The following is a 26,768-nucleotide window of genomic DNA, read 5'->3' on the forward strand; positions in this document are numbered from 1 at the left end:
GACAAACATCTCAGACTTAGAAAAAGTCTTTGCTTGTTGTCTGAACTTTGCTTTCCTGATCCCACAATGTGCCCTCCTTTTCCACACACTGAGGTTTAGGGAACTTATTGCCCACATAATGCTGGCTCTTAAAACAGCGTGCTATCAGAGCCTCTGTGGTCGGCAGTAATGGCTGGTTTAGGGGGCTGTGGTGAAACTCACCGCTCAGAGCTTTCATTAACCCAAAGCTCAGCCTAATTGACGCTTATAAGTTGCATGATTAGGACCAGTGCAAGCCAGAAAATGACCTGCAGTTTGTTTTGCAACTTTTTGGAACAAATCATCTGAATATTGGTTTGTTATTTTTAAACATTTTGTGTTTTTTCTTCCAAGTAACATGAGGGGAAGTGCATTAGCCTTTCTGTGGGGGATATTTTTTTAGTTTCAAGAGTTTAAAAACAGCATTTTTACTAGTATTATTATTGTGTTCTCCACTAAATAGTTGTGTGTTTTCAATGCTAGAAACCAGTTTTAGATTCAGCCTCCTTTTTTTTCAGCAGCATTGTAAGAAAAACATGGGAATTGTTGAAACGAGGTCAACTGCAATAAACATATGGTGTATCAGCATCAGGAGGAGGGAGGACGAATTATTATTTCAGCTACATTAATAGACAAACACGAGTAGGTTTCCTTTATGTCGCGTTTATGATTCCGATTTTTAATGAGCGAATTTCAAACGTTATTTTGCGATGCAGAAGGAACTGCTATTTTTTCTCTTTATTATTATAAAACATCTTAACAGGGATTTTTCCACACTTCAATAGTAACACGGTTTTACTGTGTGTTTTAAATTTTATTATGATCGTGCTTTAATTACAGGGATAAAAAAGACGAGATTTTAACTTGAATGAATAAACTCAAATGGACTATTTCAAAATCGCCGGACTGTGGTTTTGAAAAAATCTTTTTATTTCCCACAGACGTTCTGTTTTCAGGTATTTTTTTCTTGTAGTTTATTTTTCATTTTTCAGAACTGGGTTGTTTGTATATCGTTTTCCTGCAATTTAGATGCCTGTGGGCCGTTCGTAAATGAGCTTTTAGTTGCTGAAATAAACACCTGGCTCTGTGATAAAACACCTGAGCGTCAGGATGTTATTCTAATAAATGTTTCTATTTCGTTTGCACGCTGAGCAACTAGAAAACAAAGCTGTGCGGATTTTTACTTTTCGTTTCGTTAACAGGTTTGTTCGTTTTTATCGATTTTCTGCGGGTGGTGAAGGAAACAGATTTGTTACCTGGAACTTGCGGAAGGTTTCGTTTGGCCTTCTGCTACTTTTGGCCTGCAGTGGGTCGGCGTGAGCACATAGTGGTCGAACTGTTATTTGTATATTAATTAAGGGTTAAGAAAAAAATCGTGTCGTGGGATTATTTGGGGTTTAGAGGCACATTTTTTTGGTGTTTTTCCAATCAACTGGTCATTCTCCAAACAGGCCGACGGGCATGAGCGAGTCACCAGCATCTGTAAAAAGAAAAAAAGGGGGAAAAAACAGGAAAAGAGAGAAGAGATATCAGAATTAATTTTCAAACAAAACGAGGGGGGAAATAATTTAGAGAGGTCATAGTATAAAGTGTGATTAGTAGACAGATCAATGAATAAATCTGCATTCGTAATAATAATAATAATAATAATAATAATAATAATAATAATAATAATTACAGCTATTCTTACTAGTATTATTGTTGTTGGTATTATTATTGTTGCGTTAATATTATTGTCTTTTAAGATCACGCTGTAGTTAATTTCGTCCACTAATTTGTTTTAATCCATGTTCAGCCTTTCATCATCTCAGCATTATTATTATCATAACTTGCCAACGCTGTTAACTCGCCTCCACAGCTACATCTAGTTTGCTTCACGTCCCAGCAAATGAGCAGAGCTCAAATAATAAATAATAAATTATAACACCATTACCCAAACATGCTAATTTATATAGTGAAGTTGTTTCAGATAAATGTCTTTGGTCTAGAAAGACTTTTTCACGTTGTCAATAATGTAGAAATAACATAATCAAATGATTATTTAATCGTTATTAGATAATATGCAAATAATACAGGCAAAAATATAATATATAGACGTAAATATATCGAACTACACGATGCTAATCGGCACAATCAAGCTGACTCTTTTTGTTTTTAGTCTAATTAACACAATCTGGTTTAAATTGAGGAGTTTTTGTTGACCTCAGTGTTTAAAAAAAACATTAAAACTATAATATTAACCCCCAAAAAAGGCACATTTATGATAGCTCAACTGTTGCGTAAATAGGCAACAGGGGCCTATGTTTGTAAAATCACAATTTTAAAAAAAAAATCCAACTCTACAATGCCAAAAATATAAATAATGAGAACAACAATCCCACCATACAGGCGCATTTTCGTGTTAAACTGAATAATCAAAAGTAGGGTAAAAACAAAAACAAATTCATTTAGAGATTATTAATTCATGTGGCCAAATGTGTGGGGAGGTCAACAGTTAATAATTAATAAACCGTCATGTTGGAGGAATGTCATTAGACTGGAAGGAGCAGGATAACGACACACGCACAGCTGAGAAGAAGCACATTTATCAGGCAGAAATGAGCTCAGTGCTGATTTATCCTGACGATAAGCAGCAATGATCCTCAGAAAAGAAATTATTATTATTATTACTATTAGCCATTGTTTCAACCAGTCGTTTATAATTGTTTAGCAAAGCCTAAAGCTTTAGTATGAAACAAGAAAAAAGTGCATTTTTAAACGTGAACAGCCTTGAAGTTCAGGGTCAATAGCTGCATAACAGTTTTAAATATATATATACACATCATTATTATTATTTCAACGTGTTTTCTAAAAATGTTGCAGTATTTTCCTGAGTTTTTCTTCCGTTTATATATATTTGAAGACAGTTTTCTTTGTGCCATGTCCTTTTGGGGCTCCATGGTGTCCCTACAAGTGCTCCTGGCCACATTCATTCCTGTCACAATTCTTCACTCCAGCACTTCCACATGTTCCTTAAATAACCTCTTTGTTCCTTTAACTTTATTTCCTAATAATGACATGCGTTTTATTGTTTCTGTCTGTCTTTTGTGGCTGATTTGATGCATTTGGCATTAAAGTCTTTCAAACTTTGACCATTTTTTGTTTTATTTTATTTTTAAATCTCTTTTTATGTGTTCTGGGCTCATTTCTCCAAAATCAGACCTTTTGTGGCTGAACTCTGGAACATCTCAGACACATTTTCTAACTGAATATAATCAACCTGACAGGTGTTTCGTAATTCTGCAATCTTAAAAATGAAACTACTTTCAAAGTTAAAGCCCTTTTACTTCTTGTTAGGGGATTCAGTGACACCTGACTAAAGACTCCATGTGTTGCTGTGTGTCCCCATTTCCCCTACCAGAACTTAACGACCTTCTGGGTGCCTGTTTCTTGTTTCAGGTTGTGATCTTAAAAAAAAAACAAAACACGGAAATCACAACTCGGTGCAGCTCCTGCTCGGTGCCCACGGTGCCACTGTGAAAGCTTCAGTAGGCGGTAGGTAGGTAGGAGCCAGTGCAGCCCTAATCCCGGCAGTCCGTGATTTAGCCCCTGGTCCTCCTAATGCTCCTAAAGCCCCAGCTGCTCCCCTGGCCGCTGCGCTCTCTCCGCGACAGACTGCACACCGCTCGCGTTATTAATAATTCACCTAATAATTCACCAGTTCGACGCTGCTGCTGCCGCCTGAAGCACCGGCCCCCCCACCGCCTCCTGCACTGTAAACAACTGCCCTAATTCCCCGTCTATTTTTTGGTGTGTATGTGTGTGTAAACAGGGCACATGCTGGTGAGGTGAGCTGTTTAGTGGCTGGTCTTTTTTTATCGACAGAGAGAGGGAAGTGAAGGCGAGTTCGCTGCCGGAGCGCACGGAGAGCTTCCATTTTACGCACCGAGGCATCCGGAGCCGCCGCTGAAAAAAAAGAGAAGCAGCTTCGCGGACCGACAACGTGTCGCTGTGCAGGCATTCTGCAGCCGTCGGCGAGGTGGTGGCGATTTTTGAAGAAGCGGAGAAAACTGCAAGCTGCTCTTTCATCTCGTCAGCTTTTGAGGAGGAGGCGGCGGCGAGGGACCAGGGGTGTCCCCCCGTTTTGTGTGTAACTCGGCGTGTGCGTGCTTGCGCGTGTTTGTGTGTGTTTGGAACAAGAGAGAGGAGAGAGAGAGAGAGAAAGATACGAGGGTAAAACAGATCGGACGCGCGGCGTAGGAGACAGCTGCTTTTGGACACGTTTTGGAAACAGAAGCTGCTCGACTGCAAAAAGGCTGCACACGAGAGAGAAAAAAAGAATATAAACACAACTTACTTTGCATCACCTCTGCCGTCCGTTAATTTGAACGCGTTATTAATATTATTTCGGGGGAGCTTTTGAGCGTCTCCCAATCTGCTGGACAAGTTTGGCGGCTGAAGGACGCACCTCGGGACTTTGACGCAGACGTCTCCCCGACTTCTTTCTCGCTGGACATGGGCGCATCTGACGCCAAGCAGCGGTAGACGGAGAGCTCAGAGCCGCTGTCCTCTTTTTCCTCCTATCTCTTGCAGAGTGGACCCACTTTTGAAAGAGAGTGTTTTTTTCTAGCTGGGCCTAAGGCCGACTTGTTTAAAGGACCTTTTTTTGCTTCCGGCAACAGCGAAGAGACCAAGTCTTCCTCCCTCAGCTTTCACTCCCTCTCTCACTTTTTTGGAAGCTGAACTTTTAAAGGAAAATGGGGCATTGAGAGGGTTGGCAGATCTCCCCACGCTATAATGGTACGTGCTGTGTAACTCAATAGTTCCCTTCTGTTGGGTCTATAGGGTAAAGTCTATAGGACTGAAAATAAACAAAACGCCGATTTTGTTTAACTGCATTCCTGCACTTGTTTGAGCTCTTGAATTTCTTTGTGAATGATAGGACGTTATTGGAGATACGTTTGGCTTCAAGTAAGGCCACAGATGACTACGACACACCTGTGTATGTGTCTGTGAGTGTGTGTAACAGAGAGAGAGAATAGGCGTGCGTTATGCGTAAAAGTAACCACCTGCTTTGCCTGCCAATTCTGATCATTGCAGAGCATCTAAATTCACACTGAATGACCAAACTTTAAAAAACATTTCATAACTTGCGCTCAGTGACAGATATTTTCCCACAACAATGTATTTTAACAAAAATCTCTACTTTTTTTTAAAGCCCAACTTGCATGTTTTTTTTTTTAAACTGCACTTTTCTCGGTGCCATTTTCATGAAATCTTCTCCCTCAAATCCATAACCGAAGTAATCAGCCTGTGTATATGACACACACATTCACATATATATATGTATATTTAATAATAATTTGCCTGGTTTAAATCAGTGTATCCTGTCAGAAGCGTGAACAATGTGCTGCTGAAGTGTTTACAGAGGCGTTTGAGTGGTCCTGCAGAGACCGACTGACAACGTGGAGGCTGATCTTCCTGCGCTGCTCAGATCAAACGGAATAAAACACAAATGCGACCACAGACTGAGCAGATCTGAAAGGCCAGAACGCATAGACACTCTGTGGGCGATATTTATTATCATGGCGATTATTATTAAGCTGTAAAAATCATTTAAAAAAAAAAAAAAAAAAAAAAAACGTTTGGCGCACGACTGCTGCACCGTCCTCCACCTTGCACACCGGACTGCTTCTTTTCTCTCGGAAGGCGGCTGCTCTTTTTATCAATGGGCACTTGATTTGCGTAGCTGATGACACTTTATAGCGACTACAAGGGGGTGGGGAGGTGAGGTGACACACAGACCGTCTTTGTGCCCCCGGATCAAGTGGTGAGAGTGATTATACAGCAAAGTAGCACGAATTAGAGCACCTCAGCTGCATTTAATTAAAATCGGATGACGATTCTCTTTAAATCCTGCAGCATTTAGAAACATGAATATTATATTTTATTACCACGTTCTTTTGAACGGTTGCATTATTGTTGCAGAAGAACACATGGTTTTAATCACTGCTTTTTTTCTCTCAGTGTACAGCTAATGATTCTGTAACTGTAGCAAAGGTTTCATCAGCATTTAATGATCGGCTTTTAATGCTTTTGCATTAAAATGGTCTCATAAAATTGTGACCTAAATGATATTTTATTATCAGGCCGAGAAATTCGAGTGAGCGATGCCATAATTTAACTGTATTTTTGTCATTTCACATATATTTCTATTAAATCTGTTAAATATTTAAGGGTGTTGATGAGCAGCTTTAGTTGCAACATTACAGAGTAGATTATAAAAAATATTCAATATTTTACAAATATACTCCTGTAATTATTTGCAGACTATTGATCAAAGTTTTCTATGGAGTTTGTGCATGTTAATGCTATTAAACACACACAAAAAAACTCACCCAGTGACCCTCTGGCAAGTTTGTATTACATAAGTTAGTCCCTAGAATTAAAATGCAATAGCTTATACAGACTAAAACACTATTTGACTAGAATTTTGAAACAGCAGTGTATTTGTCTCACTAATAAAGGCAAACATTACACAGAAACTTACATATAATACACACAGAAATTCTAAGTAGTACAGGACAATAGGGTTTGAAATCTCCTTGTATGAGCGTTTAATGCTGATTGAATACATTATAAAAGGCCCATTGTAATTTTCTCTTTGCCAAAAGTGTTCAATACAAATACAAAGTCAAATTCAGAGTGAAGAGGATGTCCAGTGTTATTAAATTAAGTAAATGCTTCTTGTACAGTAATGCCGTCTGTGACAAGTGTTTATTCGGTTTGCTGGAGCACTTTTATTAACTTCACAACTCCTGTACCCATGAAGAGCACCCTGTCCACACATTCTGTCACATCAGTAGGATGCAAACACATATTTTCATGTGTTTTAAATATCCGTGTTACATAACTTTTATGGGGTCACCTGCCAAATACGTCTGTTGGCCTGAGTTGCCAGGACGCCCTGTCATACCTGCACAGCAGCACCAGCAGGCCTCAAGCGGCTCCGCATGTGTTTCCTGATGTCAGCCCTCCAATTATCTGTCTTTTATTTTTGCAGGTAAGCGAAGCATTAGACAATGGTTTATAACTGGCAGTGATATTACAATCCTCGTTTTGTTTTGATTGTGGGCCTATAATTTCACAGTTGGTTGCGCTGTGGTTGTTCCAGAGAAAAACCTGCCAACCACAAAATCTGTCAGTCAAATAAAAGTCAAGAAAGTTGCTGGTGCCAAGTTGGGAGGTGGGCGTGAACCCTGCCATATTATTACATCAATTTTTAGAGTATCATTTCAGTTGAGTTGGAAGTGGGTGAGACATTTGAAAAGAGCTCAACATGCTGCTTTATTGAGTCATACAGTGTGTGCATATATGTGTGTGTGTGTGTGTGCTGTAATGTAACTCTATGCTTCCTAGTCTTTGTGGTAAACTCTGCTGTATTAGAACCATAACCACAAGAAAATCTCCCCATGGATCAGTCCTGGTGTGACACAAAGGGCTGATTGTACCAGCCCAAACCTCATTGTTAAATGCACTTAGCCAGTGCAGCTCGACCTTAACTGAGTGTGGTTTGGCCATTAAAAAAGCTTGCATGAGGATCCATGCAGGAAAAGAGGTGCCAGTGGCATTGGGTAACCAAATATACGGGTGAGGTGGTGCAAGCAGTGTGGCAGTGAAATGTTGCAGCCCCGGCAAGTTCAGTATTACAGCTGGCATGGTACTATCTACAGGCCACAGTCCATAGCCTATCCTGTCTAGCAAGATCAGTAGTTGCCAGGCCGAGTGAATCTTGGGGTGAGTCACAATGTGCGCTCTGTTCAAACTTGTTTCACCGTAACAATTTTGGAAAACGGATAGTTGTTTTGTTTTTTTTACATGAAGTCGGGACGACCTTTTGTTAGGGCAGGCATAGTTTCACATCTATTAAGCAGGCATTCAGAGTTTCACCTCACCTTTGATTCGAACCTCACACACGCACACACAGTTGAATATCTGACATAAGTCAAATGGTTTTTGCTTAAGTCATGTGAAATAGTTTTACGCGGCTGGCTCCTGCAGTCAGGCCTCCTTAACAGACTCACTGTTCACACCATGTGCCGCACACCTTATCCAGAATCACACCATTTACTATTGTGTAAAACACAACTGCACAATTAAGCCGAATGCAGTCTTCGGCTCTGCATCTTGGCTGTACTTCTGACCCAACTAAACCTTCAGGACCCACAAGCGGAGTGAAATAATTAGCCCCACTCTGCTCAGCCATCCATCCATCCATCTTTTTTTTTTTTAATGCAGCCCCTCAGTTTCTCATCTTCTTTCTTAGACTCCCCGTTTTCTCGTCAGCCCCCCCTGAGATGGCTGTGTGAAAAATCGTATTTTTCCAACATTTTTCCCCGAGGTAGCTTTGGCAGGGACTCACACGGCGGCCATTTCTGCCTTTCATACGCTCCTCACACAGCACGGAACAGATCGCCGGTGCGGCCTGGCGTCTTTGAAGCGGTTGCCATCTCACGCAGGTTGGCTGGACCGTCTCTTTTCCTCTCCCCATCCCCCCCATTTTTATCCTGTGCCTTAAACTTGGCAATGTTATTTTCAGCCACCAAATCCTGATGATAAAAATGTGTTTAAGACACAATGGTGGTGATAATAATTATGTTTTTTTTAAAAAGATGGACTGACAGCGCTGATAATGGTTGCGGTCGACGATTGCCAGAATAAAAACCATTTGGAAACAAGTAGAGGACTGCACCAGGTGTGTCTGAGTGGTGCAAGTTTTGTGTGTGTGTGTGTGTGGGTGGTGTGTGTCCATGTGTAACTGCTAATGTGAGATGCAGAGAGACGGAAAGATAGAGAGGAGGATCATTGATATGCTGCCATTCATGTGCTTTAAAATGGAGCCATCTGAGAACAAATTCCACCATCAGGGCCTTTCATACACAAAGCTCTGTGGAGGTGTGTGTGTGTAAGTACATGTGTGAGCGTATGCGCAAGTGTGTGAGCAGGTTTTCGGAGATCTCACCTCCAAAGAATTTGGCCATATGGTCATCAACACATATACCCAGAGAGAGAAAGAGGCAGATAGAGAGCGAGCCAAGGGAAGACTGAGGGAGAAAGTGAAAGAGAAGTGTCTTCTTTTGTTGGTGGAGAGACAGTTTTTAAACAGATCCTATACCCCTACCTTAGATCAGATGGCTCAGACAAAAAAAAAAATCCTCCTCTGCATCCACTACTCCACATATCTGTGGAGCAGGAAAATCTGTCTCAATTAACACATTTGCATTGGGCGATGATGGACTCCAAATAGGTCACTGACTCAATCTCCCGCCTCCGAATCTTCCCTCTAAAATGTTAATTAAGGAGGGCTTTGAGATTATTTCGCTCAGGGCTGGCCATATGGGCCGGGCATATGTTCTATATATATAGTACAATATATAATTCATACACTGCTGCAGGAGAGAGTGTTTGGGGGCCTGGAGTTTTTTGAGGGGTTTACTACAAAGGGAGTCAGTATGTTCTGGCCTCCCCAGTGGCAGGTACAGAGCTTAGCCTATTCATTAGTTTCATGTTATTCACTGTTGCACAATGGGATTCAGGTTCATCAACACCTGTTTCTTTGGCTGACAACATAAAGAGGGCATTTAAATTCCTCTTTGTTGGTTGGTTAATATGAAATGAGAGCAAATTACCTATTGTTAGAGTGCAATTGTTTTTTGTGTGCCTTATATTGTTCCTCCTTAAGTCAGAATTAAAGGTTGGGTAAGGCTGAGATTCTGTGGATATGAAGAGCTACACATGTACAAAGATTTTTCACAAATAGTCAGTATGTTTCCTCACACACTCCCAGTTGTCCCAGTGCCATCCACCCAGACACCCATTCACCAGCAGAATGAGGCAGTGGCAGCCAATGAAAACAGCTCTTTCCCACCTGCAGCTTTTTGGGTTCGGCTCAACCAATCAGGAAAGGCTTGCTCGTGCACCTGACCCTGTTTCTGGCCTAGGACGGCCAATCACAGACGCTGCAGCACACCTGATGCATTGTGGTCTGTTCGCTGGTAGTCGGCAGGCTCGCACTGGTGCGGACCCCCGCACAGGTGCTGTGGATCCAGGCCATTATTCTGACCGGCAGCCAATCAGATGCATCATTTCATTATCAGACACATGTGGCCTGGCAGACTTTGAGCGCTCACATTTTGTCTCATGTGTGCGCTCTTGGGTTGTTTAGCTTGTACGTGTGTGCATTTGAGGAACTCTACTGCCCCAATCCCAGAATGCTTTGCTGTCTTATCAGCAGGCCTCGTTCACTCTGTTCCTGGCTTCATCATCATCTTGAGACTCAACAATAGGCACTGTGTTGCCCCCTCAAGGAGTCGAGGGCCTCGGCAATAAAAAGAGACTAAAAATTAAAAAAAACATGTTTATGGACTAATAAAGATGATTAGAAATCGCACAATTGCAGAAAAATGGAAGGTTTGCGAGTGCAGATTATCTGTAATAAAAGCTGAGGGGAGAGACGGGGGAGAGAGGGAGAAAGAGAGTTAGCTGTACAGACCTCTCATTGCGAAGGATATGAATAGCCTTTGTTTTCACCACAACTCAGGGCTGTGTGGTCTGCCAACGTCTGGCTCTTATTATGGGGTTTGTGTCTGTGTGCCTGCGTAAGTGGCATGCACGTGTGCACTGGTGTGTGCTTGTGTGTGTGTGTGTGTGTGTGTGTGCTGCTGCGTGTTCGTGTGTGAGGCCGAGAGCGCATGGGTGTGGAAAAAACGTATATACGTACGGGTGATTATATTTTCAAGAGGGTCAGACTATATGTGTGCGCATTCAAACATTTCCTCACAACCAGATACGCGGTGTTTTCTCTGCTCCCGTTCACTAAATAAATGTGGCATGGGGTCTTGGGCTGGCACAAGCGTGTGTGCATGCTTTTTTATCCGTTAAAGTTGTGAAATGAAATAGGATTTCACAGAACGGCACAGCGGCTGTGGGATTTGGGCTCCCTTCGGCTAAGTAGAGTGGGATAGGTTGATCCAATCAACAGCAGAACTGCAAGGAGAGCCTATTTCACAGCTCCGGGCCCTGCCAGAACCCTGTCTGCCCGCCTGCCTGCTTGACTTAGAATACAAATGAAGCTCCCTGAATGCACACCTACACACATATGCATGCATACTCACTGGTACTTACAGACAATCTGACTGAGGATTTCTAAAGCAAGTGTTTCTGTGGAGAAATGAAACCGGTAGGGGTTATGAGACCGTCTCACATATTACAGGTAAATTTTAGAGCTGCATCACAAAGAGGACGCAAGAAAATCCAGGTTTTATCAGGGTGACTTCAGGAAATGATTGGTCACAAATGTCTCTGTGGATTTTCCAAAATTCTCAAAATCAGTTTTCTTTTTGCTGCATATTTTCTTAGGGCTGGTGTTGCTTAATATTTATTTAAGAATAACAAAAGCCCAGTATGACATTGTCTTTTGTAAATATTAATATGTTTTTAATGATCCCAAAATTCATCGCAAAGTCTATTCCTCTCATTTGTACATCATACAGAGAAGCAGGTGCTAGAATTTCTGGCACCTTTGCGCTGAAATCATTTGAGATTGGCTTCCGAAGAGAGTCGCGAACAATGTGGTCAAACCACTGTTCAACTAAACTGAGAACATTTTAATTAAATAACCATCTTTCTGTTTTTCAGGCTACTGACACCTACCTGGTGAACGACGATCCTACTAGAGGCCCAGGGATGCCTGAATGTTTCCTCGTATCCGACACATATAGGGTATACACACCCAGCAACACAAACACACTCTAAGCTCTCTATATCCATCCTACTGTTTGCATCCCAAGATTTATTTCCTGAACACACCAACAAACCCAGTCCATTAGAAATGATCTCTGTTTTCACTTTGTAAAGATTTATTTACAGTTGAAAGAAGGGGGACATTCAAAGAACAAAGGACTCATCAGCACATTTTGCTAAAAATCTTTTTACAAGCTCAGACTTCAGCATGATGAAAACTATACATGTTAACAAGTTTGTTGTGTTCAATCTTCTGATTCTGAATAGGAGCTTCTGGTGTTAATGTGTTCAGGAAATACATCCACATTTTGTGTTGACACTCTGGCTCATATACCCATTTCCTGTAAACTCTCTCACATATCTTCATGGATATCCTGAATTCATCTGTCGACTGTGCTGACATGTGGCAACAGTGCCCTGCAAAAACATTACATTTCCTAAAAATGTCCGCTTTTTTGGTGACACGTATTCTTTGCAAGGTATTATTTACGCTTGGCAGAAGTTTGGCTTTGTTGTGGAATCTGCACACATTTTCTTCACGTCGAGGACTGAAGTTAGAAGCCAGTTAAAACAAAGTAAAATGCCAGACAAGATTTGTTTTGCAGGACACTTTCTGTGTGACATGTACTGCATGTTGTCATTTTCATATAATTGTTAAAACACTCTGTTTCAGGGAGAGTTTACAGATAACTGCTCAACTGCCTGGAAAACTGCTCCTTTGGCCCGTGTGCCGCGATCTGACATGTTGTATTTTCCGCTTAAATTAAGGACTGATGACATCAGACTAACTAAAATAAATCTATACATTTTCTTCCTGCTCAGTACAAACGCGGTAGAAACGCAGTAATCCAAACCAGTCTGAGTATAACGTATGAGCAGCTATTACACACAGTAAACACATAAAAAGCAGCAGGCGTAACACATTGCTCTGCACGCACTCAGATTGCAAACAGATCCATAGAGTCTCTGGGATCCACGCTGTGTATAATATGCTTGTTAGCCATAGCGGCCAGTCAGCCATTTCTTTCTGACTGCATATGCCTGTATGCATTTGACTGGCGTGCTCCTTCCCAGAGCACACATAAACAGCTTACTCGAACAATATTTACACTGTACGGTGTAGTAAACGGTACAGTTACACATATTTTCCGTTCACATATTTCCAGCATTTTGAAAGACAGCCTCAACCACCTGTCTCACACATTGAGCATGCTAATGGCAGTATCAGTATGCTACATCACTTTCAATATTTAATGGCCTAGCCACAGGCAATGGTAAACAGCAAGTATATGGGTAGTGCCGTGTGTCAGTGACAGACCACAACATGCTAACTTTAGACACACCATATGGTTTTCTCCTGTGCTGTCTAATGGCAAGCGTAGTCGAAGAAATCACTAGATCCCCACGCAGTCGAAGGGGCTTTCATAGGTGATACTAAGACCAGCCTGTTTGATCGAGAGAGAGAGAGAGAGAGAGAGAGAGAGAGAGAGAGAGAGAGAGGAAAGAAAACTTGAGCGCCAGTGTTTTGTAACTCCAGTGGTTGCTATAGTTTGTTTGTTACAGCCAAGTGCCTGCGCTGAATACTGAGATGGACATCTAATGCCAGGCTGAAGCCAGAGACAAAGACGATGTGTAAAGTCAGACAGACGGAAGGGACAGTATGTGTGTGAGATGAGGACGGCAGAAGGAGAGAAAGAACAGCAAAAAGATTATAAAAACAGAAAAAACATCACCAAAAAATACCACTGTGGAGGAGAATAAGGTTTTAGCCAGCAAGAGAAAGAGGGAAAGTGAGGGAGCACACAAAGGCTTTGGGGTTTGGGCCTGTGCCGCGGTGGGGTGTGGTTTGGAAAGAGGAGAGACTTTGGGAAAAGAAGACTACACCTCAATATGCTTTACTTTTTTTGAACTTTTATTTAGTATTTCTCTCTTTCTTCTCAGGCTAATTCTTTTTTTGGTTGTTTGTGCCAGCGTATCTTTGACCACCAGACATTTGTGTCCATACTGTACATGTGTGCACACATGTAACTTGTGTGTAAACTGTACATTATATGCATGTGTGTGTCTGTGGTGTGAGCGTCTAAGTATCCTACATAGGCTGAGGTCTCGTAAAGCTGCACAGCTTCATATCCCCCTGAAAAACTTGGCATATAAGCACTGGGGTGACCTCAACCCCGAAAACCGCACCCTTGCGCACACGCACACACCCTTGCACACACACACACACACACACACACACACACACACGCATATGTGTGAACACACTTTTGCACAACTTCAGCACACACACACACAGACATATGCACATTCAGAATTGTATTCACACATAGGCGCACACACACTTCCAAACACTAATGCTCTCACACACACTCTCGCTTACACACTCGCGCACACATGCACAAGGCAGGGGCTTATGTATAATTGCAGGCACTCTGCCTGCATATATGAGTTTGATTAGGCTGAGGAGCAGGGAGCGGGCGAGGATAAAGCCAAGCCTGATTAGAAACAGAGTGCATCGTTTCCATACAATAGGAGTCACAATGAAACTGGTTTAGACCACTTTGCCCGAGTTCAGGTATCTTTTGTTTGCATTTATGTATATAGTCGGCTGGAATATGACTTGGAATTAGCTAAAAAAGGAGAGAAATAGGAAACCAAGAGGTATCACAGCTGAGTAAATTACAGTCTTAGACAGTGAAATTTACAACTTGCTGTAATAATTTTGGACTTCTTTAGTTTAACTCATAGAGGTACCCAGAAATATTGACAATATTTAAATTCTCACTGTAAATATTTTCTAAATTGGGGTTATAACTTTCAGATGAAGAGCTATTTGTCCCAGATTGATCAGCAAAGAGCATCCTCAGCAAAATGGACAGTTGGGCCTCATGTCTAGCCGTGACACCCTGTGAACTGCATTAAAATACAAATAAGTGGCCCACACGTTTCAGCTGTTTCAAATGCTCTATTTCCAGCACTCGTTTAACTTACCATAACACACAGTCCAACTAAGAATACGGGCCCTCCTCGGCTTAAGGCACTTGAATTAGTTGTGCAGAAAGCTTTGCATCACCATCACGACAAAAGACCGCAGCATAATCTGAGTTGTAAATTGAAAACTTTTTCTCGTTTCTATTTTTGACCAAACTTGGGCTTGCTTCTGCATTCTTCGTAAGACCAAAGGATATGAAAGCAAGAAAAAAAAGGAGATCATTTTAAGGAAATCTGAGCCATCAGTCACTTGCTGTGTTTGCTGTGTGCTCACTGGCAAAAGACAGTTTTATCAAACAAAAGCAAAAATATACTTCAACTTAGATATGCCTGCACTAGTGGGGTTATTTAGAGATGATGATGTGGGAAGGTTTGTGGAATTTTAAACTCATGCCACGAGCTACTGAAGAAGTGTTTTAAGTATCACAAAAAATAGATAGATAGATAGATAGATAGATAGATAGATGTGAAAATTACATTTGAAACAGAAAAGCTATAGAAACTTCCTATGCAAATCTGAATGCCACATGAACATTAGAGAAAATAAACACACATACAGATAATAAAATAACAAAACACGATAACTGCGCTCCTCGTTGACAATCCCAGACGCCCAGCAGTGCAGCAGCAACACTGCATCTCAAGCGGAGCCTCTTTGGGGGATTTTAGAGAAGCACGGATTCTTTCCAAAACGTCCCAAAAAACAAAAATCAAATATAAAGTTAGGTTTGTGTCAATCAGAGAAAAGCGGGGAGGGAGAGAGAGAGAGAGAGAGAGAGAGTGTGAGAGAGAGAGAGGGAGCGTTAGAGAGAGAACGCGGGAGGGCGGGAGAGAGAGCAGCAAAACTTTCCCCTAAAGTTATTGCCGAGCTTTCACTGCGAGCGAGGCGGGGTTACAGCCTGGACTGAGCCACAGCGGCTTTGCAATGCGGCACCGCAGCGAACCTCCATCCAACTTTGTTATCAACAACTCCAGTTTTCATCTCTAGACACCACCATGTACTCCCCTTACTGCTTGACACAGGTATGGAAAGTAAATCGCCGTTTTAACGCTCCGGTTCGCAGCTTTTTTTTTTTTTTTTTTTTTTTTTAAAGAAAAAATTTCCGGTGTCGTGCGCCTCCGGTCTGCTTCTACTGTACGCGGTTACAGTGTTGTGTTGTGTCGTGCTGCTGCTGCTTGTCATTTGTTGCGTATTAAGGAGCTTTTTTCCCCCCAACTCTGCTCTCTCTTTCCCGTGTTTAACCTCCCTCCCTCTTTCTCTCCCTCTCTCTCTCGCTCCCGTCTCTCTCCCCCCTTTCTTTTTAATGGCACTCCTCCAACGGGCTTTTCTTGTGCGTCTCATTGCGCATGGTTTGGAGAGAAAATGGCGCTTCTCCCAAATCTATTTTATATAAAACGGAGGTTGGAGAAAGGGGAAGGAGAGTTGGGCGTCCTCCCGGCAGCTGGCGACTAATTGCAAACACCCCGAGGCAATAATCGGCTGCTTCGACAAACATCACAAACCTCATATTAAGTTCTAATGCTTGACTTGCAGGACAGTGGATTTTTTTAGGGGGGCTTTCTGTGCTTGCCGCTGTTCGGGAGGTCGTTCCGTCTTTAGCCGCGGACGGCCGTGGGGGCCTTTCAGGGTCACCGTTCATACCTGACCCTGGGTTTAGTATATTCTTCCTCAGTAGCCTCGTTTTGAAGAAAAACTTCATTCCATTTAATTTAAAAAATAAAAAAAACTTTTTTCAGACACAACGGCAACGAGAGAGTTGGTGGGCTGTGTGGAGACTCAAAAATGACAAAATCCAGCAATTCTTTAAAGAAGAAATGTGTGTTTTCTACATTCTCATAAGTTATTCTGTGTTATTTAAATTAAAGACAGGATTGGTTTTTTGAGGGATTCACGCCATTAGAAAACGTCTCATGCGTATTTATGTGTAATTTCCAAAGGCCGTCTGGGGTAATGGTTCGGTGAGAGCAACACGCATGAATATGTTTTTTTCTTTTACTTATTTGAAAACAATCTAACACATTCTATAACTAACACATCACTTTTTAATATTCAGCTCACATTTTTGCCCTTCAATGCAAAATTAGGCTTCAGACTGAGTTTTGACCTTTTGAACTTCAACTTGCAGTTCTACTGAACAGAAAAAAGTCTAGAGCTATGTTTATTTATCCCCTCAAATGTTTTGTAATTTATCTTAAATATGTCATATTTCTGTTAAATATATCCACCAGAAATAATATAAAAGTGAAATAAAAATAATAGTAATAATAATACTGGGCCAAGTAGTGCATTTAAACCGCTTTGGCACAAGGGAAGCTTGCGGATTCTTTTTGCTGCTTTAAAAAAACAATTCACAGTAGATATGTTTTATTCCTGAACTGAAAGTGGTGAATATCTAAGATTTTTTTTTCTGCAACTCAAACCAAATCATTTCACTTCTCACAAGAGCAAAGGTCAAGCTGTAAATGACCTTTTTCGTTTTCCTAGCAGCGCAGCACCTTTTCTCCCTAAAACTACAAATTTATTTAAAGTTCTGTTTGTTGAATACATATTCTTCCCAGACGCGCATATTTAGCGCAGCCACTGCAGAGTTAACACATGAGAAGTGCAGGCGCGCCGAGTCTGCAGTTTCAGGCCGCCGCAAGTCCGTTTTCTCCCTCTGCCGCTCGGCTTTTCACATTAGACAGCCGGTTAAATGCCATTTTTATATTTCAGTATTTTACAATTAAAGAGCAAGTTGAATGTGAGCATTTCATTCAGTATTTATTAGGAGGTCATGTATATTTTTTCATCCGAGCTTCACTACGTCAGGAGTTAGAGATGCACTGCAAGACATCACTTTTAACTGCCTCATGCGTAGTATTATTTACGCACTCATTTATATTGTGAAATGATCTGGCATTGTACAGTCACAGGTGTTCAGCTTCAGGCGTGTAGGTGAAATTCTCACTGATACAAGGAGGTCAATGCCTGCCGAGTTACGCACTTTTGTGTTGTTGTTTTAGGAGCTTTGTATTATATTTCTTAGATTTTTCTAAATATATTCGAGCTAACGTTGGACTTTCACACAGTTTCCGTGGAGCAGCAGAGAAAATCATTCCTTTCCTTAAACAGAAAAGTCTGGTTTTGACGAGCTCCGTGGAAAACACGCAGGATTCCTCCTCGGTGTTATTTCAGGCCCTCTGACCGGACCTCAGCGTGTTTCTGTGACTTTACGAAGTTTGTCAGAAAGAAAACGACACAAATCTTCCTCAAGTGCAAATACTATATTTTCATCTTCTCTCTTTTCGTCACTGCATCAGACGTAGATTCTGCATCAGAAGCAATTGAACCACTAAGAAAACGGCTTCTCTCTTTTCGTAATTTTCTTTCTTCCACTTTTCCCTTGACCTTTGTGGCGTCTGTGCGTTTTGAACAGCGAGAGAGACATTTTCTAATCAATACTCTGTTTGATTTGATGCGTAAAATAAGTCCAACAGCCCTACTGCATATTTAGCACAGATAATTTTCCAAGCCTGGTGGTATGAGGCAGAGGTCCGCATCGAGTTTCCTCTTTCTTTCCATTAATTAAAATTAATTGGCAGCAGATCCTCTCTCACGAGCGCCGCATGGACGCGTGCTGCCCATATGCGCGATACATATTGATCTGCTTAGGCTGCTGTTATTTCGTCTCCGGCTTTCACTGATGGATATCAAGCAGAGCTGCTTTGTTTGCATTCTCTCATATCTTCGCGCGGAGCTTGTGTTTGTGTTCAGAGGATATTAAGATAACAGCGGTCAAAAATTAACTTTAAAGACGCCCATGCATCGTGCTTACACCTGTAATTAAAACTTGATTCGAAACATTTAGCTTTGATTTGCTCTGATCGTTTTTAACTATCTGTGGTTTGATGCTGCAAAGAAGGGGGGGCCGGATTGTTTGTTGTCCTTCGACTTGGTGCGTGTGCGCATCCATGAGCGCGCGGATGATGGATGATGGATACTGACGTGCGTAATGTTCTTGTAACCGCGCTGCTGCTGCCGTCCAGTGACTCCATTAAGATTGCGTTCTTGATCACAGCCATGTAAATAATTCACAAATCACAGAAAACATGCAAAACTGGTGTAAACAATCTACAATGTATTATTAATGCTGATAAAAGCTTTGCTGGAATGGCCTGGTAGGTGACGCACCCGATCAGCCAAAAGCGCACTTGCCAAACATCACCAAGAGGGTTTTTTGTACTTTAACGGGAGTACGTTGCTTTGTTTCACATCCCTGTGACGGAAATGCATTTGCATAAAGTTTTTATGTGTTTTTTTGTTGTTGTTGTTCTTCTTTTTTGAAGGTCGAGAAGATGTCGTTAATTAAAAACTTTTATGTGCTGCGTTTGGAAATCAATTATTTCAGACTCCAGTTAAGTCCCGCTTATCCAAATGAGATGGGCTGCTAATGTGGAGCTACAGCGCGTCTCACAAACGCAGCCAACTTCTGAAGCTCTGCTGCAGACTCAGAGATGTTTAACAATGTGCGGGAAAGATTGTTTAACCGTTTTCCCCCCGCACGGTTCGCAGACAAAAAGTTTTATTTGCTTTCCTCGATTCTCGCTCATGAGCGATTCATGTCCGATTATATGCACTTCTTAAGGGGGTTTTAGATTTTGGAGATCAAATGAGCCCTTGAAATTCGCTCGGCCGTGCAGATTGGCAAAGCACTTGAAAGCATGAAGGGAAATCTATACATACTGTAACCATGCCATATAGCCATAGCAACAGGAAAAAAATGTGGTCAGTATCTTTGGCGATGGCAATAAAAGCGCTTGTGTGTAGTTTGGTGTTTATGCACATATGGGGAAGCGTACAGTCTGTGTGGCAATATGTGAGTAGCCCACACATGCAGTTTGTGTAGTTATATTGTTATAAATATCTACTAATTTAAACACTAGAAACAAAGCCACATGTTCTGCTTTCACCTATTAAAGTCAGAGGTTCGAGGTCTAGTCCATCATGTCTGTCCACGTGTGTGTGCGTCTTTGCGCATGTGTGTGTTTCTTACTCCTGCTCAGTTTTGGACCGGTGGCTCTCCTGCGTCAGTCCTCGGTTCTGGTTTCACTGGGACCGGACGGTGACAGCGGCGGTGCTGGTGTAAGTCGAGGTGGGCCTGCGTGATCTGGTAACATACCGAGCCTTACCGGCGTCAATTTGCACCACGCGCACACACACGCGCGCGCGCGCGCGCACACACACACACGCGCATAGGCACACAAACACGTACACTACTACTAATCCTGCAGGTCCTAGTTAGTAGGCACAGCACAGGCACCAGAGAATAGGTTTGCTGTAGTGGCCGGTGAGCAGGGCTAAACGTGGCCTGCCAACTGAAGACCAGCGGCAGGCAGACATGCAGTGGGTTGCAGGCAGAACCCAGGGGTACACTGTGTTCTTTTTACTTATTCATCCTTTCTGCTGGATTCAGACCAGGTCCACCTTACACTGCTTGGCCCAGAGTGAGAGCTGGTAGGGAGGGACGGAGGAGAAGAGTGCAGAGAAGTGGCACCAAATATCTCTATCAGTTAAACAGTCTGAATGCATTTTCGAAAAAAAAAATGCACTTGCAGTTCTTTAAATGGCAAAAGTAAGTCGATCTGTCGTTCATATATTTGAGTCTTATGTATGTTGATGCCGCAAATATTACTTTTAGTTTGTAACATAACAAAAATGTGCTATTGCAGAAACCGTAAGGCCCCGAAGCCAAACCCTGAGGTGGCTTGTGGACAGTCCTCCTCTCCCTGTGTGTGTGTCTGTGTGTGATTCTGTCTTGGAGGTGGGTTAAATCCAGCACTGGTGCTCTGCTTATCCCTTATCTGTGCAGTCTTCCTGACTGCCCATAGAAAATGGATTTACCATGCTTAACAGAGGCAGTTGGCACAACAGAGTAATAGGTTGCTGTCCCTTGGATGGATGGGCATGTATTCGTGTGGCTGATACGTGTGTGTGTGTGTGTGTGTGTGTGTGTGTGTGTGTGTGTGTGTCTGTGTCTGTGTGTGTCTCAATGCCTCTGCCTTCTAGTGTGGATTAGGTTTAGGCTGATCTGTGGCCAGTGGATGCAGGCGGCCCCTATAGCGGTCTTATGTTGGTCTGAGATATAGTTTTGTTTACCAACTCATACGGTACACACATGTACATACACACACACACACACACCTTAAACCAGACCGAGCGCTCGCGTATGTTATAGACAGATAGACAGACATGTGGCGGAGGAGCCGCAGAGTCAAAATCACTTCAGTGTGCTGATACTGGGAACATCTCTCTCCGTTTAGCCTCTGCCAGTTTTTGTCATGAGAGCAGAAAGTACTCCAAAATCAAATAAACACAATTATCCCTCAGAGCTTTTGTTGTTGTGATGCTCGCTACACGATATAATTTTACATTTGGCTGGTGGTAGGAATTAGGTGTGTAAACTGTGTGAGTGATTGACTGATAATTGCATAACCTCCCTGTGCAAAATTGTTATTATTTTTTCTCAGGTTTGAGAATCAAAGGTGCAACAACTAGCGGCTCACAGTCATTTAACCCGAAAAGACTTTAGTTTGCCAGCAAGGGATGAGCTCATCAGACAGTGGAAATGTGAGGAACCAATAAGGAATCAAAGGATGAGAAGATGCAAGAGGCAGTGAACTGCAGTCTCCTTGCAGCTGCTTGGGGACAGACTCCCCTTCACCTTCATCCTGCTCCTCCTCCTCCACCTCCTCAATTAGCTCCCTTTAAAAGAGAAGTAACGGTTAGTGAGAGATCTGCATTGTTCCAGGATGAACCTCAGTTGTTGTTGTTGTTGTTTGTCTCCCTCTCTCTCTCTCTCTCTCTCTCTCTCTCTCTCTCTCTGTCCTTCTCTCTGTCTTTCTCCATCCCCCTCCTCTGTGACCCATTGGTATGTTTTTTCGTTCTTTTTGATTTTCTCAGAGGCTTTTTTTGTGGGGGTAACCCCACTGAATGGGACAATGCAGCCTAGCGTGAAATTAAAGCTCTTAGTTAGTTTGGAGTTGCTCAAAAGAGGATTTTACACATGCATGCATTCATCACCCTCCCATACGCTATAGATATAGCTAATTAGAGGAAGTACACCCTATGTCGGGCATCAAGAGCCCAATTAAAAGAGTAGGGGAAACCTCGGTGTGCAAGATCTAGGCCAAATCAGCTCGTTGAATGCCTTTCTATTGCTTTGTGTGTGAACAGTATGTCTGCCTCCTTAATCCAGGCGGTAAAATATGGACAAGACTGATATGAGAAGCGCTCAAGTTTCATTAACATATGCATGTCACGTACTCGGTAAGTAAATCAAGAAAACATTCAGATTGATCATCCTGACGGGCGAGCGTCTGATTCAAAACAGACTGGGCAGCTCTTGCTGACTCTTCCAAGTCTCATTTTGGAAGTAGCCTGCATTGAAATGTCTGTCATGCGTGCACATTGGAGTTTTTTGTTGATCATTTCAAAGGCTTAAATTTGTGCTTTATTACTGTCAAACCCGACAGTCCTTAAAGCAGCAAAACTTACATATTGGCAGAGCAAATGGGGACTAAAAGATAAACGATAGCTGACTGCTGTCCAGCTTGAGTCAATATGACTACTGTATCTTTAAAGTGCAGTTTATGGAAATACATAGGTCACCCTCTATAGCCACTAGACTCCACTGTGTTGAAAGACTGCTTAAGGTCATTTATTTTTGCCACTGCGGTGTGTGTGTGTGTGTGTGTGAAGCAGAGGCAGCCCAGTGCAGAGCAGCAGCAGTCCACATCCCCCATGGGACCGACAGCTGAAATATCCACCAGGCTTAATGAATATGTCTGACACAAATACACTAACAGTCTTCCAATTACTTTATTCCCAGTATTATCAGGTAACGCACACATGCGGTGCTACGTCCACAGTGTAACTCCTGGTCCTAGAGGCCTCCCATGAGCAGCTAGTGAGTCCAGTTAGGAAGTCAGACTTCGTGGAACAAAGTGTGCTTCCCCTATGATTCTCTCCCTCTCTCTCTCTCTCTCTCTCTCCACCCGTTGAGAGCGATGGCAGCTCGCCAGCAGTGGAAAAATCTATAAGCCATTGCATAATATACCATATCTTTACCTTGGTTGAACCCTGTGCAAAATCCACAGCTGTGTGAGGCCACAAACAGAGAATTGAGTGTGTTCATGCCTCAGTGTGTGTGAGTGTGACGGAGACACACAGAGTGGCTTCTTTGTGGCTAGTTTTCAGCGCTCACCCTCATATAAACAGTATCACACCACTTTGATCAAATGCTGCTGACAAAATATTTTTCTAAGTAGACTGAGCATGTTGCTCTGATCACTTTCTGCAGTGTTATGCCAGGAGAAAAAGTAAGCTGAGGCCACGTTAAATTTATCTGTTTTTGTGGCAGGCAATGTTAAAAATGGAAATCACATTAAGTTCATGTTTTGCCTTTGTGACATTTAAACTCCATGGCAACGTCGCTGCATTTCCAAAGTCATGGACACGAGTATATTACTATTCACTACTGGAGTTACTTGTTCTCTGTGGACATCTTGAGGATTAGAAGTCCTCAACTATGCCTCTCATTCACAAGATTGAGTTTCAGTGTTGTGTTGTGTTTGTGCGAGGCCTCACTCGCAGTGTCCATCTGCACCTGAAGCTTCTTCGGGAGCTGCGAGTGTTTAAACTCCTGAGGGAGGGAGTGTAATGTTTTTATTGGATGCCTTTGAACCGAGCCGTACTCACTGACTTTCACACTTCTCTCTTTGATAATGTACGCTCATGGATGTCATCTCCGTCATGGCTCTTATCTCACACAGAGATACTCTGACACACACGAAGAGCAGCACGAGGATGCAGATAAAGACAGTAATAAGTTGCTCACAAAGTGTGTGGGTCCCGCTGAAATAACAAATAAGATAAAATGCAAATGAAATATTTTCTAATCAGTCCTCATCTTCGCTAATATGATCCACTCAGGCAGTGTTATCACATGTTGGGAGTGATTCGTTTTTGATGGCGGTGATTATTATTAAATGGGGTGTAATGACTACTGATAATCCCCACATGCAGCTGGGGCCCTTGGATTTGCTGGGAGGCTGTTGTTTTGTTAATGCACGACTGAAACCTAAAACACATACAGATGTGTGTGGGACAAAACCACAAACCCCCGCTGAGATCCCCGCCATTGTTTTAGTGCACGCTTGCGCTTCATTTATTTTTATTTTTTTGAACTGCTTGCTTATGGAAATTTTTCAACAAATGTGCAACTTTTTAGGCCAGAGCTCCCATATTAAACTGATTTTCTTTCCTCTGCCGTCAGCTACACAGTGTAAAGGGTCAAACTGTGTTAGTGTGGTGACGGTGGTTTGGGCCTGAGGGGGAGGTGGGTGACAGCTGTGTGAGGGAGGTAGCTGGAGTTGGTGGGATGAAGTTGGTTGGAAGACTGATACTGCATCATTTTTCACCTCATGTATTGCATATGCATGCATGCGTGCGTGTGTGTGTGTGCGCTGTGTAAACGTTTGTGAGACTGACTGCTGATATGTTTGTGTTTATTGACTCAAAGAGACAGGCCGTGGCTGCGTACACAGCGGTGTACGGGTGGCAGGGGTCCAGGCTTGGGGGAAACGTGTGTGTTTAAAGTACACACAGGCCTAATTATGCTGATTTAAGCATTCTTGCGGTCCTCCCTCTGGCTTGTGGTGTGTTAACCGGCACAGGGGCATCCAGCAGAGAGTGAGGAGAGAGGGGGGGAGAGAGGGCGAGGGAAAAGATGAAGGAGACAGAGATTAAAAGGGGACCCTTAATAAGGATAAAAAAGCAGAAGAACGAGAGCTGGAGACTAAGAGAAATGGCGGTAGAGGTTGAAAACCCGGCGAGAGCAACGGTGCAGAAAGAAAATGTTGTCCCAGACACTGATGAAACAGAGGAAAAACATACACCACCATCAAACTTCCCGGCAGGTTTTTTCCCTTCTCAGTTTGGGGTTAAGAGCGCGCCCGCTCTTCATATTTATTTTTATATTCAGATGTTATGGATTGCTCCGGGAAAAGGCCGTCCCTTTTCCCAGCAGAGGAATTAATACTGTTTGAATGTTCTCTCTGGAGTCTAAAAGGTGGAATTTTGCAAGGGAGTTTTGAAGGTTTATAAGTTAAAACCTGACCACTGCTAAATAAACAGATAATTATTAAAAACTGACCCTTGTTTGTTGACTTGCTGCTTTCTGGCCTGTATGTGTGCACCTGTCTCTGGCCTTTTTATGCACATGCAATGCAGTCAGCAGTGTGTGTATGCAGAAAATTAGCAGAAAAATTGGAAAAAAGACTGATAAAACAGACACACTTTAGTGTGTTGTTAAGCACCTTTGTAAGGATAGTGTTTGGGTGTGTGGCTTTGAGTGATTTCTGCACCTCAGCATGATGATTTTCTTGCCTGAATAATATCCAAACACTAAAAAGTACATAAAAGGCCTGCACAAGTTCCTCTTACAACGCAGCAGAGCAGAGATTGATGATCTTAGCCAGTGTGTATTCAAGCCGCCTTTCACGCAGGTGATAAAATCCTGCTGTAGAAGCAGGCAGGGCTGCTCAGTGTCTTCGAGTTCATTCGCTGCACTGTATGAGACAGATTCAACCGACACTAAAACTCACATGTGCTCTCATCTGATAATATGCTGTCACTTCCCGTACACTTCATTTCTTTTTTGTCATTCTTTCTCTTTCTTAAAACATCCCTATTTTTTTTTTTGCTTTTATATGTTTGCTTATCTTTGACTGTTTTTCTCTATCATCCCTCAGCTGCACCTCCACACACTCTCTCTCTCATTGCATCTGTTACTTCAACCACTTCTTTCCTGCATTTTACCTCATTCTTTCCAGCCCCCCTCCACTACTGCTCTCTTTCATTCCCTCAGGAAGAGCCACAGTCTTATCTGGGATATGTTGGATTTGGTGAGCTTAAAAGCACTTTACTAACTCCCTGTCTGTCTCTCCTGAGAACAGCACAGGCTATCTCAAACAGTTTCACCATTCAAGAGGCTTTGTCCGTTGGAATGCTGCTCATCGGGCAACTTTTTACTCCCTCTCGCCGCTTAATGCTAAGCCTTTACCTGGCTCTCCATCTTCTGGACCTCCTCCCCTTCTCCTTTCCTTCTCTTTTTTTCCCCCTCTGCTTCTTTACTGTTCCTCCGCTGACTAAAATGCTTGATATACACATATTGGGTTTCTTTGGTGATGTGAAGGAATGCTAATGTATCATAACCATATTACAGTTCTAGGAGCTGACAAATGGTGCTAAGTGCTATCTGAAGAATCAAATCTCTACACAAGAGCCTTCTCTCTCCTCTTTAAAATGAAAAATGGCGTTCACATTTTCATTTTCCTCTCTGGAAATACAAAAAGCTGAAAGCCCCTCTAAAATTTTGCTGCAACAATAACGTTGTTGTATTCAATAATGCAATTTCTCCAGGAATTGGAAAGTTAGCCTAAATAAAGATGAGGCCAAATCTTATTTTGCATCTGATCCAGGGAACACTGAGCTGTCTTCTTTGTGCATGCGAATAAATGTTTTGCGTATACCGCTGTCACAATTTGGTCACAGTTTAAAGTAATTTTTAAAAAGCATTTAAATACCATACTGAAACCTGGAAAACCAAATATTTATTTAAATGCTTGAAGAGTGTAACCAAATGATAAGTGCAAATCCAGAAGCAATCCTAGCAGGATATGATCAGACCCCGGGCAGGCGCTCTCTGGCATGTGGCGGGCAAACTGAGGGATTTGCTCGTTTTATTATTAGGGGCTGTATGCGTTATTGATGGAGTGGCTCCATCCATGTTGACTTGCAGAAAGACAGCGGTGATGGCGACACTGAGCAGGGGTGTCAGGCTTGGCGGATGACTCCAACTCTCCCCAAACAGCACTGCAAAGGCAAACCCTGCTTCCCCTGTGTGTGTGTCTGTGTGTGTGTCTGTGTGTGTGTGTGT

At 42.5% G+C, this 26,768-nt stretch overlaps 1 protein-coding gene across 12 annotated transcripts in view; it reads left to right on the forward strand.

Moving 5' to 3' along the window:
* The first annotated feature begins 3,810 nt into the window (after positions 1-3,810).
* Positions 3,811-26,768, forward strand: part of nfixa (nuclear factor I/Xa) — a 113,493-nt gene continuing 90,535 nt past the window's right edge. For 2 of the 12 annotated variants that reach the window (XM_055010028.1, XM_055010031.1), the window contains exons 1-2: positions 3,825-4,797; positions 11,695-11,778. In XM_055010028.1, coding sequence (XP_054866003.1) covers positions 4,795-4,797; positions 11,695-11,778 — 87 coding nt within the window. In that variant the 5' untranslated portion in view covers positions 3,825-4,794. Of the gene's footprint in view, positions 4,798-11,694; positions 11,779-15,653; positions 15,814-26,768 lie in introns of those variants that run through there. The other 10 variants (XM_055010029.1, XM_055010034.1, XM_055010037.1 and 7 more) reach the window with 9 other exon arrangements.

This window comes from Amphiprion ocellaris, chromosome 4 (assembly GCF_022539595.1).
Source record: "Amphiprion ocellaris isolate individual 3 ecotype Okinawa chromosome 4, ASM2253959v1, whole genome shotgun sequence".
In the NCBI taxonomy this organism is placed as follows: domain Eukaryota; kingdom Metazoa; phylum Chordata; class Actinopteri; family Pomacentridae; genus Amphiprion; species Amphiprion ocellaris.